The sequence below is a fragment of the Ostrea edulis genome, chromosome 6 (genome assembly GCF_947568905.1).
Source record: "Ostrea edulis chromosome 6, xbOstEdul1.1, whole genome shotgun sequence".
In the NCBI taxonomy this organism is placed as follows: Eukaryota; Metazoa; Mollusca; class Bivalvia; order Ostreida; family Ostreidae; genus Ostrea; species Ostrea edulis.
This window is the reverse complement of record NC_079169.1, coordinates 68866482-68886463: the sequence shown is the minus strand read 5'-3', so window position 1 is coordinate 68886463 and position 19982 is coordinate 68866482. Positions and strand designations below refer to the sequence as shown.

The 19982-nt window shown below is 33.8% G+C and overlaps 2 protein-coding genes across 4 annotated transcripts in view; one reads left to right on the top strand and one right to left on the bottom strand.

The window, feature by feature from the left end:
• Positions 1 to 4615, bottom strand: part of LOC125683099 (recombining binding protein suppressor of hairless-like) — a 32859-nt gene extending 28244 nt beyond the window's left edge. Inside the window, exon 1 of the mRNA XM_048923886.2 lies at positions 4249 to 4615. Within this exon, the coding sequence (XP_048779843.1) occupies positions 4249 to 4278 (30 nt within the window). The 5' untranslated portion in view covers positions 4279 to 4615. The remainder of the gene's footprint in view (positions 1 to 4248) is intronic.
• Positions 4616 to 4844: 229 nt separating this feature from the next.
• The window catches only part of LOC125683100 (ubiquitin carboxyl-terminal hydrolase MINDY-2-like), a 29129-nt gene continuing 13991 nt past the window's right edge, over positions 4845 to 19982 (top strand). Inside the window, exons 1-7 of one of the 3 annotated variants that reach the window (XM_056140621.1) lie at positions 4880 to 4965; positions 5174 to 5214; positions 7058 to 7556; positions 9296 to 9798; positions 10634 to 10740; positions 14985 to 15175; positions 17284 to 17426. In XM_056140621.1, the coding sequence (XP_055996596.1) occupies positions 7421 to 7556; positions 9296 to 9798; positions 10634 to 10740; positions 14985 to 15175; positions 17284 to 17426 (1080 nt within the window). In that variant the 5' untranslated portion in view covers positions 4880 to 4965; positions 5174 to 5214; positions 7058 to 7420. Of the gene's footprint in view, positions 4966 to 5173; positions 7557 to 9295; positions 9799 to 10633; positions 10741 to 14984; positions 15176 to 17283; positions 17427 to 19982 lie in introns of those variants that run through there. The other 2 variants (XM_056140622.1, XM_056140620.1) reach the window with 2 other exon arrangements.

The following is a 19982-nucleotide window of genomic DNA, read 5'->3' as shown; positions in this document are numbered from 1 at the left end:
ATTGATTCTCGAATGTCTTGGGAAATATTTGAAATTTATGGATGAAATTTGGTGAAAATTTAAATGAGTAAAATGGAAGTTGAAGATACTAAATGCAGTATACAATACTTTTAACTAGTTATTTTTGGAATTTATATACAAATAATGAAAGCCCCACCTAAAATAGTTCCAGATATATTCAAAAGGCGATGTTTCTTAACAAGAGTAAGTCTGCCAACAGTACATAATACATCCGTGAAAAGCTAATATAGATATATTGATCAAATGTACCAAGTTGCAATATTCTGGAGCTTAAGGTTCCGTGTGTATCCTGCCCACAAGATCCGGACAGACAGATGGACGACGCAATACCATATTATGTCCCGTCTTCTACGGGCGTATAAAAATTATGGTCAAACTCCTAGTTCAAAGTCATAAGGTCATGACATGAAATAAAAGGTCTTGCAATTAGAAATATACATACAAGATATGAAAGATCTATTTTAAATATACTATAATTTTAAATATATAAGACCAATTAAACTTAATTGATAGATTATCATCCCCGCCCGCCTCTCAAAAATCGGCCCGCCCCAAACATTTTTATTTTGCGAAACTTGCGATTTCCGGAAAATTCTCCAACCCCGGTATTTACACTTCTTGTTTACATTTCCGGTAAAGCAACGTGAAGAAAATATATATGGTTTTCTTAATTTCTCACGTTCTTACAGGCGTAAATCTTGAAGAAGTTTGGTATCTTTCTGTATTTGAAATTAAAGGGACTGATTCACGATTTTACCCAAAATTTTGTTTTTCACTTTTAATGATCAAAATCTACTGTCTAATGTGTTTGAAAGATTTCACATGAAAATTAAGGTTATACATCATCACAGAATCTCATTTTAGAGAGTTTATTATTTGTTTTGTAAACACAGATTGCGGTATGCTATTGTTTACGAAATTTTCAAAAGAAATGGATATCTATCTAAGTATTATTATATCTTTCACATTTCAAGCATTTTTGGGGTGAAATGTGTCATCTAAAAGTTAAAATGTGTGACTATGCAAAATTAAGATGCATTATATTACAAAATCAATATTTCACTTGTTTGTTTGTTTACATAAAAAGACTCGAGTCTTTGTTTACATAACACATATTTAAGGCTAAAATATTACTTTTATTCTTGCATTCAGAAGGTCAAAATTTTGGCTGTCAACATCAAATGAGCTATATTTCTAATGTTTAACATCAAAAATGAAAAATATTTTTATCAAAAATCGTGAACCCAGTCCCTTTAAAGCTTAACCTGGAATTCGTCTGTGAAATAAGCATAGATTGATATCCATCTGGCATTAAATGATGCACTTCTGTTGACTAAAACTCATTTCAAATGTCATTAATATTTTTTTCAGAATATAAAATATAAAAAATAAAATCCTCCCACCCGCCCCATACTCTATGGTGACCCTGGATGATAATCTACTAATCAAGTTGAATTGGCCTAAGTCAAAAACCATGAATTGATCCAGCGTAGGACTGATTAGTTCAATTTAGACTTGACGTTCGATGGGAACAAACTTTTCTATTGCCACATCTTACACTCGTTAATTTGTTATAAGCTTTTGTAGTTTAGTTGTTGTTTTAGTTTCCTTACTTTTCTCTGTAAATATTCTATCGTCTTGAAGAAGGGACAGGATGAAAATTTGACAATTCGCTGCGTGTCATTTTTAGTGCTTTTTATATCCTTTTTTATTTGACCTTGTATCTACTATTAGATCCGACACTAATTTGGATGTTGATTTTTGTTGGATTTTAGTGCTTTATAATATATATATATATATGTAATAATAATAATAATAATAGAGAGAGAGAGAGAGAGAGAGAGAGAGAGAGAGAGAGAGAGAGAGAGAGAGAGATGTCACATTGGCAAGCGCAGACAGACCCTTTCCTAATATATTTCAGGAATGATAGGCATTATAGCCTTAGCCAGAGAAAGAATGTAATCGGCAGGTTGTAAATTCACAGCAAGATAGACCAACATGTCTATTAAACATGTGTACCAAACCCTGCACAACATGTATAGCATGCATTCACAACATTATCAACTAAATAAAAAAGACACTCAGTATGTACTGCTACGGCCCAGAATGCATTTAAAAAAAATAAATATCAACTTAACACACATTTTACATTTTTACCACCTGGATTTAATAAAAAAAAAAAATTCATCATTTCAACGCGGCAAATAAATGTTATTGTACACCTTTTACTCGCACTCTTGAACAGGTTAAAGGGACTGATTCAAGATTTTCCCTAAAATTTTGTTTTTCACTTTCAATGATAAAACCTACTGTCTAATGATTATGTGTTTAAAAGATTTCCCATAAAAATTAAGTTTATACATTATCACAGAAGCTCATTTTGTTTTGTAAACAAAGATTGCGGTATGTTATTGTTTACAAAATTTTCAAAAGAAATGGATATCGATCTAAGTTTATCTGACATATTTTTCACATTTCAAGCATTCTTTGGGTAGAATGTGTCATCTACAATTTAAAATTTGTGACTATGCGAAATTAAGATGATTTATATTACAAAATCCATGTTTCACTGGTTTCATAACACGACTCGAGTCTTTGTTTATATAACACAGATTTAAGGCCAAAATATTGCTTTTATTCTTGCATTCAGTAGGTCAAAATGTTGGCTGTCAATGAGTTATATTTTTAATATTTAACATAAAAAATCCAAACTACTTTTTTTCAAAAATCGTGAACCAGTCCCTTTAAAGAAAGCCAAATAATATATATATATATATATATATATATATATATATATATATATATATATATATTATATTGCTTATTGTAAAATATCCAATGAAATAATATGCATTGAATCACTAGTCCAAGCTGGTAGAATACTACTGTGATCTTATTCAATGTCTGTCATTCTTGGTTTTTGCTGCAGCTGTCAACTGGTTTCACTATAGGTGACAAGGAGATTTCAAAATGCCGGCAAAGGTGCATTATGAATTTAGATTAACCCTGAACTAGGTCACAGACTTCATATAAATGCACACACTCCTCTGTATGCCATTCTCAAAGAAATCCGAGGTGCAGTCTGCAAGTTCAATACTCATCATGAAATACTATCAGGACACCAATGGCACTTACAAAAACTGTCATATTTAATAAATGCAAGTATCTAATTCATAACCATAAATGCAAGTCATAAACTAGGGAAGCAGCTGTGAATATTTGTAATGGCTATCCTTATGTACACTGTTCCAATGCAACAATTACATTTCAAAACTAAGATTATTTTATATAATAAGCACAACTTTCAATAATACATTCAGGACTGAATTTAAAATATTGTACAACTTCCCTTTTTAATTGACACAAGAAAAAATGTCCCACCTTTTAAAAAATTTTAATTTACTATTTTTTTCTCATTACTTTTTTAATACAAACTTCACAAAACTTGTTTCACTACTTTTTCTTTCTGGCTTCGATTTATTTTGTACTTCTTCCTATACATACAGCATTCTATAGGCCTACTCATTCCAAAAAAATATTAAAAGTCCAGTAAAAGGTCAGCACTGTCTGAGTATATAGAAGTTGATAATTAACATAATTTAGCCTTTGCTCTGGACTAAGTCTGATAATGGACATTAACATTTTTTTTTAAGTAGTGGAGTTTAACCCGTGACTGCACTATCATCTTTAAATTTCTTCTAAGTGAAGTTGTCTATATATAATATACTGAACATACATAATCTTAAATCTTTCCTCATGAAAACCCCAAAACTCATTCACTCCTTGCAGAGGTACAATATCACAGTTTAATGCTTTTAATATAGTCTATATTAGATATATATCAAATCTACAATTTTGGCAAGTACTTTTATATCATATAGCTTTTATAAGATCAGTAAATATTTGGCACCAACAAGACACTGCTATCAGTATCTGGGTGTAAGAGTTAAATCAAACTGGAATGTTCAGAGTTATCTGGACTTCTCAAGTTTCACTTCTGAATAAACACCACTTATTTCCCACGCTCCCGATATTGCCTCAACCTAGTCTAGTTTGTTCCAATTTTATGAGGGTTTATCCTCTTTACACCACGGAAGGAAATTATGAGCAAACACTTTAAACAGTTCAGTTTCAAAACTATTCTGCAAGATTGATTTAGTGACAAATCCCTAAGTACATTCAACATAGCAATTCTACCCAAATAAACGCAGTGCAGTACAAACCTACCTGGGTAACATATAAATGCTGTTCGTTCATTTTCTTAAAATCAATGTTAGTTCATTAGAATAAGACTTGGACAAAGTGACAAAAGATTCCGCGGTGAAAACAGTACTTGACGGAGTGACACACGCAGTAAGTATTTTATCCACTGTTGAACGTAACACACAGATTTGCACATTCCAAATTATTCGTCCATTCCATGTTGAAAGCCGTTTCTGGTTTTAAAATATTCTCCTGTCTGTATGTTAATTAGATTTCATTTCATCACTACGATGGGAAAATAACAGTTGTAACGTAAAGCAGACCCGTGGGAAATTCACATTTGCATTTGGAGACCGTGAGAACAATAGTTAATAGCTCTTCCAATCACCTCCCCAACCATGTTAACGCAATCACACAGGTTTCACAGATGAAGATCTCAAACTTAGTGAATAAATGCTACTCTGTAAACTCCATTAATTGATTAATATACCATTATAACAACAATTTATCGTTTTATGACAGGTGATCTGCAGATTTTACAAATATGTATGAAATATTTCCATGTTTAAAAATTCAACACGATTAACGGAACAGCAAAAACTTTGCCATGATTGCAGTCATTGGTCAATATTTTCACCACAAAGCAGGTGTTCCCACGACTTCATTTCAATCAAGATTGTCTCCTACATTACCCCCATTGGTATATGTTGATACAGAGAGTTGGAAAGGCAATTATATCACGTAAATGTCTTCAAGGATTTCAATACTCAATGTTATGGGAATATTTATCAAAAAGAAAAGAAAACAAAATGTGACGCCAGACGATGTATCGTTTCTTGATACGATGTTTAAAAGCCTACTTGATAGCTATTCCTAAGAAATATTTCAAATTCATATTTATAGAAGTTGTACCATTTGTTTATTTGTTTTTTCTTTTCTTCGGTTTTAGTCATGGTAGTTGGCCTATTTCTCCAGAGATTGCAACAGGTTGTAAGTTTCCCCCCTACCAACGTGCTGGTTGAATTATAATATTTTCATTAAGCGTTATCTTTTCAGGAAATTTTGTAATCTTACCTTTGCACGCTGAACAGTAAACTTATCCTGGCTCCGATCTTGCACGTCGGCTCCCCGTTTGACCTATATTATCGGGATAACTTCGATAGCAGTGCTGGCTACTCTGAATATTTCACACCATCAAATTCAATTCATTTGTTTCCATTCAGTTTGCGTTGCCAATGATTTTCCCATTAGCAGTGGAATCAAGATCTTTAGTGGTAAAATAACTATACCGATCAAAAATTAAGAAAGTTTGGGAACTCTTACAAGATGGCGATTCCTGTATGAAACTTTAGTTCCCCCTCAGTTTCCCTCACAGTATTCTCAAAACTTCTCCACCTTCTGGAGACAGGAAACTGACGTCGTAATGCAGATTCTAATGAATGTCTGTTTATCGTTTTCCGAAATTTCATTAACTTTAGATTAAGAATGTTATGAAATGTTTTCTGTGTATGAAGCCTTGGGAATTTTTTAAAAAAAACACCTTATGGTGCCCCAGGGAATTTCTGCGGAGTTTCACGCAAGTTATTCCCACAGATAACGGTGCGTTAAGTTCTTTGATCATTCAAGGCTAAGTTTTATGCTTGGTGTTTCATATTGCATTACCCGGTGGCATTGTTGGCCAAGCTGGTTGTTATTCACATATCAGTTCATGAAATTTATTCACATCGCCACCAGAACTTCTTGAAGAAAGGAAAAATATATTTCCCTGCTACACTAGTATGACTTTATTTCTAATTCAGAGTCCAAAACAGATAGATTGATTGATTGAATGAATATTGCTTAAACGTCCCTCTCGAGAATCTTTCACTCATATGGAGACGTCACCACTGCCGGTGAAGGGCTGCAAAATTTAGGCCTATGCTCGTCGATTGTGGCCTTGGAGCAGGGAGGGATCTTTATCGTGCCACACCTACTGTGACACGGGATGTCGGTTTTGTTGTTGTTGTTGGTCTCATTCGAAGGACCCCTGCATCCCATTTAGTCGCCTCTTACGAAAAGCAAGGGGTACTTAAGACGTATTCTAACCCGGGGCCCCACGGGATTCCAAAATTGATAAAAAAGAAATAATATTGCAACAATGAAGAGAGGAGAAAACAATCAATAGAATATACAAATTAATAGCAATAGCTGACAAAGCATGTTCAAGCGACACACATAATTCTATTACAATATATACATATATAAGCACTGAAAAGGCCACGACACTGTTGATTTATTTAAAACTCAAATTTTCGACGCACATATTACATAAACAAATATCACACGCTACAAAAAAAAAAAAAAAAAAAAAAAAAAAAACCCCGACAAATATTAATAATCTACATTGTTAACAAAAATGAGAACTGAGAAAAATGGTTGTTTATTGGGTTGTTTTGTTTTTTCGTGGTGTGTGCAACTTGTTGTTTATGTAACCAACAGTGTGACTGTCATGGCCTTTTCAGTGCTTTTATAAATTTTCCAAGCAAACATAAAATGTCTTTGCTTTCATTATCTAAGATCCATATTAGTTTCTCTGACAGTAGGTGTCCAAAGAGAAAAATTTGAGATGGTTTCCATTTATTGTAACCTCTCATTGTTATATTTTGGGCAAAGAAATAAGAAATTGATGTTTGTCTTCAACCTCCTGCATATAACATTGAAAGCATACTCTTGGCTCCATGTTAAAGGAGTTGTGAGATTGATTACTGTTCGTTATCTTCACCTTTCTATATGTTGTGACCACTACTCATTGATTTCTATATATACAGTACACCATATATTCATCCTATTTCAGGTACAGTGTGACTAAATGATAAAAAGCTTGAGATGATGCGCATGAGATAAAAGAAATATATCTTTATTTCAAATCAACTAGAACACGGCACACCACTGTATTTAGTCTCGTTCAACCAGACACTCGGCTGTCACCGCAAATCTCCGACAAGCAGGATATTTACGGAGAAAGCAGAGCGTCTGGTTGCATGAGACTACTGTATGTAGAAGAAACCGAACGCGACGGTAGAGTCTCACGCAAGTATATTCAGAAGAGTTCTCGAAAAAATAATGGTTATCACAGATTTGTTTTGAAAATATTTTCGCATATTTACATTAACTTTGACTTAGATTGTGACTTTTGAAGCATAATTAGGGTGCAAATATGACTACTCCATCCAAAGAAGGGGACGACCCATGTTCAAATGAAAACAGCGAGGAATCCGAGTCGGACCCAGATATGGACGAAGTATTGCTGGCGGAGTTCGAGGAGAATGAACCATCGACTGCACGAAAACAAGGTTTGATTACCAAATTCTAATGAAACATGTTTATCGTTTATTTAAATGCGGGTTACGAAGTGAAAATTCCTACTGATTTCTTTCTGAAATAGTACATGTATGTATTGCAAGTCTTAACATAACACAGTGACAGTAGGGTCCCCGTATGAGTCATCAGCGGATGAGATAACTGCAGAACTGTAGCTCTCTGAAAAAATATTGTGACGGACAGAGAGCTACCGATCCACCCCTTATAAAAACCTTCGATTTACGGTGCACAAAAAGATGCACACGGTTGAGGCTTGTGTTGCTGTCACATAAATTTAATATCAAAAAATTCTTAACATATTTTCCTATTATTCTTGTGTCCAAACATACCTTCAAATATTCATTAAAGCCCCATATGACCCGAAAACTCACAGCTTCAAATGATTTCGTTTGTTGATGTAGCCATATTAGGTAGCCAGTCATATTCGAACCCTGTTCCTATTGGTATCTATTCATAAAATTTGTTATAAGTCATGCGTTCGCTCTTCATTTGTTATCAACATGAATTATTTCCAGAAACTAAAAAATATAGTTTTTCTAAAGGTAAAATAAGCTCTTGACAAATGAAAATGCCACAAAAGCCCATTATGGTCCTTTAATAACACCCCAGTGGCAGGGATGGAGACCGGACCAGATTAATGAAAGCCGCGTTGTCGTGAGTTTACTTATTTGAATAATTATTATTGAACGGAACTGGGATGATATATTATTTAAAATAATTAACTAAAATATTTATGGGGATATTAGTTCACATTTGGACGTTATTGTGCAAGTATGGAAATGAACCGGGATTCGAATTGACTGGCTACTTAACATGGCTACGTCAACAAACGAAATCATCAAAAGCTGTCAGTTTTCAGGTCGTATGGGGCTTTAATGAATATTTGAAGGTATGTTTGGACATAAGAATAGTAGGAAAATGTGTTAAGAATTTTTTGATATTAAATTTATGTGACAGCAACACAAGAATACAACGATATCAGGCCTCAACCGTGCGCAGCTTTTTGTGCGCCGTAAATTGAAGGTTTTTATAAGGGGTGGATCTGTAGCTCTCTGTCCGTCACAATATTTTTTCAGAGAGCTACAGTTCTGCAGCTATGGATGAGAGAGAGAGAGAGAGAGTCTAACCATTTAATTTGTTTAGTTGTTGACATGATGTAGTACATGCTGCTTATTAGGACCAATGCTACAACTGGCGTTAGGACCAACATTGTACAATGTCACTCACTGTATCAAGTTTTGCAATGGTAGCTCAGTTATTAAAGTATACACATCTACTTCATGTGCAGGAGGCCCAGGTTCAATATATGCCAGGCCTCAACAGATCTGATATTCCAGGCTTCGACAGATCTGAGTTGTAGAAACAGGTAGCAAGTTATCCTTTACCAAGCGTTTAACTTCTATTTTAAATTGGGATAAGACCTTAAAAACCAAGGTCTCGTGTCACATGCCTTGACACTAAGAAGAGCCTTCACTGCTAGATGGCCATGCAAGAGCGCTTAGCATATGGCAAAATTTTTGACACTTCACTTACACTCAAACATTTCTTTATGAGCAATGATGAGTGAAAGAATTCTCAAAGGGACCTTAAACTTGTGCAACCAATCAAACAAATCAAATCTTATGAATTATCTAGTCATATTATTAGAATAAATGAAAACAATGTAAGTTGCAGACTAAATGTACAGATAACAAGTGATTTTCTAAATCAGCTGAAGAAGTGGGCAAGCCACATACTGCTTTTGTGGAGGAAGGAGATTCACAATCAGAACCCAAAAAGTCTAAAGATGATGAATTGACAGAAAAGCAGGCAGAAGTCTGGGAACCACCAGGTCGTGAAAAGTCAGAACTGTCAACTACCACTACCACAGACTCGTACGATTCGTCAGACACAAGCCAGACTAACAGCGACCAGTCCAGGCTTAAAGTCAAGTTGTCTGCCCTTGGCAGTGTGGATGATGCCACTGTTGGTGCCACTGCAATGCCGATGGATGAAAGCTACGAACCAAGTGTGTATCATATAAAATGGAACACTTTTAACTCTCGTGAGGTGCCCATTATAACCCAGAATGAAAATGGACCCTGTCCTCTGTTAGCTGTCATGAACATCTTGTTATTAAAAGGGAAAGTCATACTAGAGCCAGGTGTGGAGGTCATTACTCCGGAACAAATCATGACATTCTTAGGAGACAGCATTCTACAAAATGCACCCAAGGTAAATCACTGTATCAGAGCTTGTTAGAGGCAGTGAAATAAGGCCAATTCGATCAGTAGATTATCATCCGGGGTCACAAAAAAAAATATGGGGCGGGTGGGAGGATTTTATTGTTTTGATTTTTATTATTTCCAGAGAAAAAAATAATTAATGACAAAAGGCATCACACAAAGTGTTAATCAAGTTAACATTCAAAGAATCCTTGGTAGAAGATATAAAACCAACATTCTGTGACTTTAATCATTCACTCAACTTCAAGTCACTGGGAAGCAAGTTTGTTTGAAATCGTAATTTTTGATAAAATAAAAAAAAAAACAACGTGGTAGGCCCTTTTTTGAGAGTCGGGTGGGGATGATAATCTATCAATTAATTTTAATTGGCCTAATATTCCAGGCATTAATGTTTTAAAGGTTGGTGGGTGTGTCCTTAATTACTGTAAATTCAAATGTTCACACCATGACTCTTTGCACTAGATGGGGCCACAAGAGGGATTCAAAGTTTTATATAGAACCACAAGGGTATAATATTTTAAATTAATGTGCTAGTATTCTCGTGTAGTGTAAATTTCAGTCTGATTAAAACCAGCCCCCCTTCTCCTATTGTCTGGTTTTAATCAGACTGTGTAAATTTTAGTTTGTCCACACTTTTGACTCCCAGGGAAATGGTGAGATTTCACTTGGGAGTTTTAGGCTTAACTTGGGAAAATGCAACAGCTTATGTAAAGTAATGTGGCTGCCGCCCATAGACCTTGTTTAGACATCATAATTTTAGATCAGAGTAGTTTTTTTTTTTTTTTATAAATAATGTTTATTGGAGGTTTATACTGTGTTTGTAGAATAGCACAGAGGATGTTCAGCTGAATTTTGAGCAAAACATGCATGATGCCATGGCTGTTATACACAAGTTACAGACTGGATTAGATGTTAATGTTAGATTTACAGGGTAGGTCTGATAAATGTTACATTACAATGTTAGATTTACAGGGTAGGTCTGATAAATGTTATATTACAATGTTAGATTTACAGGGTAGGTCTGATAATATTATTACAATGTTAGATTTACAGGGTAGGTCTGATAAATGTTATATTACAATGTTAGATTTACAGGGTAGGTCTGATAATATTATTACAATGTTAGATTTACAGGGTAGGTCTGATAAATGTTATATTACAATGTTAGATTTACAGGGTAGGTCTGATAATATTATTACAATGTTAGATTTACAGGGTAGGTCTGATAAATGTTATATTACAATGTTAGATTTACAGGGTAGGTCTGATAATATTATTACAATGTTAGATTTACAGGGTAGGTCTGATAAATGTTATATTACAATGTTAGATTTACAGGGTAGATCTGATAAATGTTATATTACAATGTTAGATTTACAGGGTAGGTCTGATAAATGTTATGTTACAATGTTAGATTTACAGGGTAGGTCTGATAAATGTTATATTACAATGTTAGATTTACAGGGTAGGTCTGATAAATGTTATATTACAGTGTTATATTTACAGGGTAGGTCTGATAAATATTATATTACAATGTTAGATTTACAGGGTAGATCTGATAAATGTTATATCACAGGGGATTCTTACTCCTCCTAGGCACCTGATCCCACCTCTGGTGTGTCCAGGGGTCCGTGTTTGCCCAACTATCTATTTTGTATTGCTTATAGGAGTTATGAGATTGATCATTGTTCGTTATCTTCACCTTGCATCACAATGTTAGATTTACAGAGTAGGTCAGATAAATGTTATGTTTCAATGTTAGATTTACAGGGTAGGTCAGATAAATGTTACATTTCAATGTTAGATTTACAGGGTAGGTCAGATCAATGTTATATTACAATATTAGATTTACAGGGCAGGTCAGATAAATGTTATATTACAATATTAGATTTACAGGGCAGGTCAGATAAATGTTATATTACAATATTAGATTTACAGGGCAGGTCAGATAAATGTTATATTACAATATTAGATTTACAGGGCAGGTCAGATAAATGTTATGTTTCAATGTTAGATTTACAGGGTAGGTCTGATAAATGTTACATTACAGTGTTAGATTTACAGGGTAGGTCTGAATGATAAATGTTATATTGCAATATTAGATTTACAGGGTAGGTCAGATAAATGTTACATTTCAATGTTAGATTTACAGGGCAGGTCAGATAAATGTTATATTACAATATTAGATTTACAGGGCAGGTCAGATAAATGTTATACAGTGGAACCCCGTTATTACGTTTTCCATTTTGTCACGATAAAATAACGTAATACCGGGGTCAACGTAATAAACGTTCCCAGTGAAATCCGTTAAAATTATCATTTGGAAATTGTATATCGTCCGTTGGTACTCCGTGAAGGGGTGTGTGAATATATCTTTACTGTTTCTTTGTTTAAAAGAATATGATACTTTGTTTTATTTACATCTTATCTTTAATGTCCGTAATTCTTCATGTTCTTATCCCTTTTCTTTATTTCGGTGTAGGATACATAAGGATGTTTTGATAAACGTTGCTTTTTCTGCATTCGTTTGGACCGCCATTTTGTTCAACTTTAAAACAATGCGTTCATGTAAATTTCTCTCAATAACTCGTTCCGGTTCGTATTCAACATTCGTATTTAAAAAAAATAACAAAACATCGTTTTTATTAAGTTCTCTAATTACACAATACACAACACAATAAAAAAATCCCACCCAAAAAAAAAAAACTATAGACACAAAACGCACACGATACCCAACACTTACACACTTCTCACCAACGATAAACATGCACGGAGAACAATTTAAGCGCAATCCACATAAAAAAAAATATATTGATGCACGAAGATTTCATTTATAACGCTAAATGATGGCACTAAAATCACGTGCGCATCAAGGGATTTTAAAATATTCACTGAAGTAAATGCCGTGCACGAGTCGGCCGATAGATTGGTGTATGTATGGACGAGAGTTACGAACACCCAAGCTGCATGTCCAAACAACGAACAATTTTTTTAATTGAACACCTTTAGTCACCTATGTCCAAGCAGTTACCCAAGTGGTTGTAACATTGCTACGATAAATCTTTCTTGTTTGGTACCAAAACTGTCCGTGAATAGACTTTTAATAGCGAAGGTAATCACACTATGCTGAACACGCAGGTGGTTGAAAAATTATTTCTTTGATTATCAAAATATGTAAAATGAAGTAAATTTCATAGAGTACAATTTCTAAATAAACATTATTTAATTGTTTATCACTGGCTTCTATACGGGGTATTCACCTGTATTGATGTCACTAGATCTATCGAAGCGTGATCAGTCGAGCGTCTCTAATCCCCAAACAGACCAGGAAATTTACGTGGTGACTGCCTCGGGCAGTCAAGGTGTGAATGGCTTATTATTTTGAGAATCATTATTGAATAATTAGGGGTTTATTACGTTTTTGTCGGAATTTTTACAACGTAATACCGAGTCCCGGCATTTTAGGACAACGTAATAACGAGGTCTATTTTATATAGGTTTGTTAAGAAATGGTTTTGTGCTTTGAAATTCCAACGTAATATGCGGACTAACGTAATAAAGGGGGAACGTAATAACGGGGTTCCACTGTATTACAATATTAGATTTACAGGGCAGGTCAGATAAATATTATATTACAATATTAGATTTACAGGGCAGGTCAGATAAATGTTATGTTTCAATGTTAGTTTTACAGGGTAGATCTGATAAATGTTATAATATGTTAGATTTACAGGGTAGGTCTGATAATATTATTACAATGTTAGATTTACAGGATAGGTCTGATCAATATTAGATGTCAATGTTAAATTTACAGGGTAGTTCTGATACTAGATGTAAATGTTAAATTTAAGGGGTAGGTCTGATACTCAATATTAGATTTACAGGATAGGTCTGATACTAGATGTCAATGTTAAATTTACAGGGTAGTTCTGATACTAGATGTAAATGTTAAATTTAAGGGGTAGGTCTGATACTCAATATTAGATTTACAGGGTAGGTCTGATACTAGATGTAGATATTAAATTTAAAGGGTAGTTTTGATACTAGATGTAGATATTAAATTTAAAGGGTAGTTTTGATACTAGATGTAGATATTAAATTTAAAGGGTAGGTCTGGTACTAGATGTCAATGTTAAATTTACAAGGTAGTTCTGATACTAGATGTCAATATTAGATTTAAAGGGTAGGTCTGATACTAGATGTAAATGTCATATTTACAGGGAGGTCTGATACTAGATGTAAATGTTCAATTTACAAGGTAGGTCTAATACTAGATGTAAATGTTATATTTAAAGGGTAGGTCTGATAAATGACTAATTCATACAGGAAGTTCATACTAAGCGTTTACGTGTTGAACATTGTAATCTAAAAAATTGTGTTAATAAAGGCCTGGACAAACTTTATAGTTGTATCTTGATAACTTATCTTTTCAGTGCATAATTATGTGATAGAAAGATTTTGTTTTTCCAAAGCTGCACTTTACATGTGAAAAATGTTCACAAATCAGCATTTTATCTAGTAAATTTTAGTGGAGTTGAGAATTACATTACTTTTGATGCTGCTTATTCCAAGATAACTGATTATCAGAGACAAATTATGTGAAACTGAAATGGACATGTTCTTTCTTGTGAAATAAATTTATAGAAAATTCATTATTTCTATGGCCCCCCGAAAGACTGACAGTTATTATATGGAGTCCTTCCTGATAAGTACTTCTGAACTGGAAAACAAAGATCATTTTAACATTGTTCTATCAAATAGCATTTATGATCCTCCTTATTCAAGTTATTGTAAAAATTTAATTTCATTTGTAAAATGCAATTTGATTGGTTCATTTGACTACATCAACACCGTATGATGTCCTGGGACTTATGTGACAATATTGGTTGTTTCAATTTTGTTACTAAATCTATATTGCTCCACCTCATGTAAAATTAATATTTCCTGTGGAACTATTCATCAAATTACATCCAATGCATTTTACTATATTAAATTATAAGTAATAAATGTAATTTCTACTCATTTTATATGAGATAATGTAAGTTGGAACAGTTTATGCTCTTTTATAATTTATAAATCACTTTGTGGTTTATAATGTTTAAACTGCCTCAAATGTAAATATGGTTTAGTTTGCATGAGTTAGAGCAGACAATATAGCTGTGACAAATATTTCAGGATCCAGGATTTTGAGTACACCCCTGAGTGTATCATCTTTGACTTGCTGGGGATTCCCCTGTACCATGGCTGGCTTGTCGACCCCCAGGACATGAAAACCGTTGAGGCCGTAGGCAACTGTAGCTACAACCAGCTGGTGGAGAAAATCATTGGTGATCGCAGCTCGGAGGAGGAAGAGCTGGTTAACCAAGGTACAGCCGAGGACAAGTGTTAAGGATTCAAGGTCATAAGCAGAAATAATCCCATTTAGTGGTGCACATGCCCAGTTAGGTCTTAGTTCTGCCACGGCAAGACTAACCCCTAATCTACACATCTGAACTAACAGTGCACAAGAAAGCGTCTAGTAGCTGATCTCCCCATCAAACTTGATAAGGGTAAATCTATATGTGTATTGTGTGAAAGTGGAAAGGTTTTGTGAAATGTTTATACTGTATATGATAGGAACAATGGTATGTTTGGGAAGTCTCTATCATCAGTACAGTCAAACCTTGTTATCTCGATGGGACCAAGAAAAAACTTCAGATATCCGAGGATTCAAGATATCGAGGGTAAAACACATGAAGAATAAAAGGTTGGGACTTCCGAATCACATATCCATTGTATTCGAGATATTGGTGTTGGAGATATGGAAGTTTAACTGTATTTATTGCAATGATATAATTGTACAAACACCTAAAAACTTAAGTGTAGAGAATCGAAATTGTATTCCTTTTACGTGATCAGGAAATCGGGGAAATTAAAATGGATACCAAGAAGTAAAGACTATTAAGAGAGAGAGCTTTTTCATGATAACATCAAATATTGTATCAGCTGCTAAAGGAAGTAAACATTTGGTATTTAACTACAGTCATATATCTAATCTACTTCAGAAGTTGGACAAAATATTTTTTTTATATATATATTTACAACAGTGTATTTATAAAATACAAATTGTTTTTTAAAATTGTGTTTTGTGTGAGTGAAAATAAATTCTCTATCCAAAGTTCAGAAACATTTTTTTCCCTATCATAACAGTGTGAAAATAACACAGGTGAAAATATAATTTTCATTCAGCAGATGAATTGCAAAAATTCGCTACTGACTTTGTTTATGAAGTTGTATGTTTATTCATTGCAAATGTGGATCAAATAGCCGTAAAACTTAGTTGTGTGCATCAAATTTTTTTTAATCTTTTGCTAAAGGACATAAGTATTTTTAAGAATTTGTGTTTATGAAAACTAGTTTTACAAATTCAAAAGACCATAAAAATCGCTGAAAATTTATACGTTTCACATCATATAAAAGGGGATTAATTCTTGTTGGAAACACAAATAATGTATTGTACTAATTCTACTGAATAATTTTGACATTATTATACCCCCCCTCCCCAAACGAACATGCATGCACAAACCCACTCATTCACCCATCCACATATCTTTTTTGTAGTTACATAGTAACATCAAGTCAGATCTTTTCTGATTTACACTGACATATCTATAATATTGTGATACACTCCAATAACTTATTCTTATTAGTCTGCTTTTGACCTTTGCTTATGCATATCACACATATAATGGTATCTTTATGTTATATATAATTTTGTAGGGAGAGGACATTAAATGTTCTTGTATCCAATCCCTTTCTATATGTTATATGATATGTTCAAATCGAATAATTTTGGTCGAGTGGTGAACTGTTACATAAAATATCTCGAATTCAATCCTGACCTGAACAAGAATACTGTTAGTTGGGTCCTTTTAAACAGAGAACCCTTAAGAGAACCCTGGGGATTTTTAATTATGACAAGTGTGGACACTGTTTGACTACATTGATTATCGATAATATTACACATATTAATGAATTTTCATCCATCTGTAACCCATTTTCTTCATTTTATTGTTCTCCTTTTACTGGTTGTTAATTTCTGTAATCTTGATCCCAATTTAATTAATATATCAAGGAACTGAAAGCTTCGTGATAATTCCAATTTTATATTTGAATACAGATTACAGAAATAAAATTGCAGCGAAGGGAGAGCACATTTCTTCAATAAATTGAATGAAACGGGGTATAGATGAATGGAAATTTGTTAGTTTGATTATCATTTGCACTAGGTCGTTAATGATCTATGTAGTGAAACTTCACACACTAGTAATAATTAAAAATCCCCAGGGTTCTCTAAGGTTTTCTGTTTAGTAGGACTACTGTTAGTGTAGCTTTAGACATATTGATAAAAGACTCTAAATGTTTTCATGACGCTGTGAGAGATTCTTGAAATTTTGATTTGGACCGACATTCAGTAAGTAATTTTCTCCTTCAGCTCTGCTGGCAGAAGCATTCCTGGACAGAACAGCCTCCCAGCTAACTTACCACGGCCTGTATGAACTCAATTCCACAGTCAAAGAGAACCAGCTGTGTGTTTTCTTTAGAAACAACCATTTCAGTACCATGTACAAGCAAAAGGTCGGTGAACTACTAACAGTATATGTATTATTATGAACTACCATTAGTATATTTATTATGCATTAACCTGTGTCACAGGTCATGTTGACAAACCTTGTCCAAGGACACTCTAAGTTTTGAGAAGTGTTCAGAAATGACAGACAACAACTCCGTTTTCTCTGAGCAGTAGACTTTTCTTTGAAGAAGACATTTTTATACACCCATCTTTAGACGGGACTTATTATGGTGTGGCAATCTTGTTCGTCCATCTGTCTGTCTGTCTGTCTGTCCGTCTGTCCCACTTTGTGTCCTGCTTGTAGCTTAAATACTATGAGACCTAGAGTAATCAAACTTTTTCAGCTGATACATCTTGGGTAGAGGGTGGGTTGCACTTTAAAGTTAGGTCACATTGACCTTTGATTAAGACAATATGGCCAAATATGGTAAAATCCTATCTAGAATCATCAAAAAGTTTATGCATCTTAAGAAGAAGGTGTGTCGCGCCCTAAATCAAGGTCATTGTGACCTACAATTAAGATGATATGGCATAACTCTTTTTTGGGCTCATTACAACTTTACAATTAAGTTAAAACTTTTAAAATGTTTAGTATTTAAAAAAACCCAATATTTTAAGGGAGGTAATCCCTACATAAGTTTGAGAGAAATGTTCAACCTTGTTCAATAATCATTTCATCAGGAAAATACACTTTTTTTTTCTTTTCATAAAATGTAGCTACATAACAATTAATATGAATACTTATTTTGTTTCTAACATTAATAATATAAATATGTGCAGTATTTTACTACAAAATTTTCAAAGACTTAACAAGCACATCACAGAACAGATACAGGAATTGTCTCATGGGAATGATAATCTAAGCTGATGGTGTTTGAAGTTTAATCTGTCTGTCCAATATTAAGATTCCATTAGCCCCTTGGGAGTAAGTCATGATGTTTCAGAGTTCAGCTGGGGATTCGAAGATCATTTTGATAAGAGCTAGATTACATTTTTCCAGTTAAAGATGAATGAATACAATCTTTGTACAACTCAAAATAAGTAATTCATACCGTATGAAAGAAATCATCTAAATCTGTGTAATGAAATGAAAATATGTTTTGGAATATTTCTTTTAGTTATTTGAATAATTTAAGAGATACATTGACAAGTCAATTGCAATGTGCAATAAACACATTACAAGGAATAACCTAAAATCAAAGATATTTGGTGCAATCTTTGCACCAATATTAAGGTAGACATGATTTTGTGTCATGCACTTTTATCTGTTTATAATGAATAAACATCTGACGGGCTTGTCATGTGCCACAGCGGTGCACTTTATTCTCTGAGCAGCAGATGATCTGGGGCTTTACAGATGTTAAAGTTACATTCTGGAATCTTAAAGGGACTGGTTCATGTTGTTAGAAAGAAATACTTTTCATTTTTGATGTTAAAAATTGAAAATATAACTCATTGAATGTTGACAACCAAAGTTTGGACCGTCTGAATGCGAAGATAAGAGCAATATTTTAGCTTTGATTCTGTGTTATGTAAACAAAGACTCGAGTCTTTTTATGTAAACAAACAAACCAGTGAAACATTAATTCTGTAATTTAAAGCATTTTCATTTTGCACAATCACAAATTTTAAGTTTTAAATGACACATTTTACCTACAGTATACTTGAGATGTGATATATATGATAAACTTGGATCAATATCCATTTATTTTGAAAACTTCGTAAACAATAACACACATCAATATTTTTTTCAAAACAAATAATTAACTCTCTATAATGAGCTTCTGTCGTGATGAATAACCTTGATATTTTTGTGAAACCTTCTAAACATATTAGACTGTAGATTTTGATTGTTTAATGTGAAAAACAAAATTTGGGGGGAAATCGTGAAATAGTCCTTTAAGGAGGTCTGGTACGTTGTTTAAGTCACATTCTGGAATCTTAAGGAGGTCTGGTACGTTGATTGAATAATTTATGTCGGTAAACCCTTGTCTGATAAGTCATGGATATACAAAGAAACATATAGCTACAGCATCAGTACTGTAAAAGTGGTTATTTACGTGGGGGGGGGGGGGGGGGGGGGGGGGATTTACACTAATTACGCGGTCACGTAATAAGCACATAAATTTCCCCCAAGCGTAGAGTTATATATATATTTGATATGATATATATTCAATTTAGTTACCGCATATCCCCCCCCCCCCCCCCCCACACACACACGTGTAATGGACATGGAAAAACACGTAGTTAACCTCCAATGTAAATGACCACTTTTACAGTACTTGTTTGCAAGAATTTTTTTTTCTTGAAATTAAATTTGATTTCTTGACACAAAAGTTCCAGCGGGATTTGAACACACAACAGCAAGATTATCAGGCAATATTGATATCTCTTTACCAACAATGTGTACATCTAGTGGGCACTCAGTTAATGAACACACCGTGATTGTTGAATCAGGGGCAGATTACTCAAAATAAAAAGAAGTTTTAAAGTGTGTCAGGTTTAATTGAGTGGACTAGCCATTACACAGATAATGAAATTTAATTAAGAAATAAATTTTG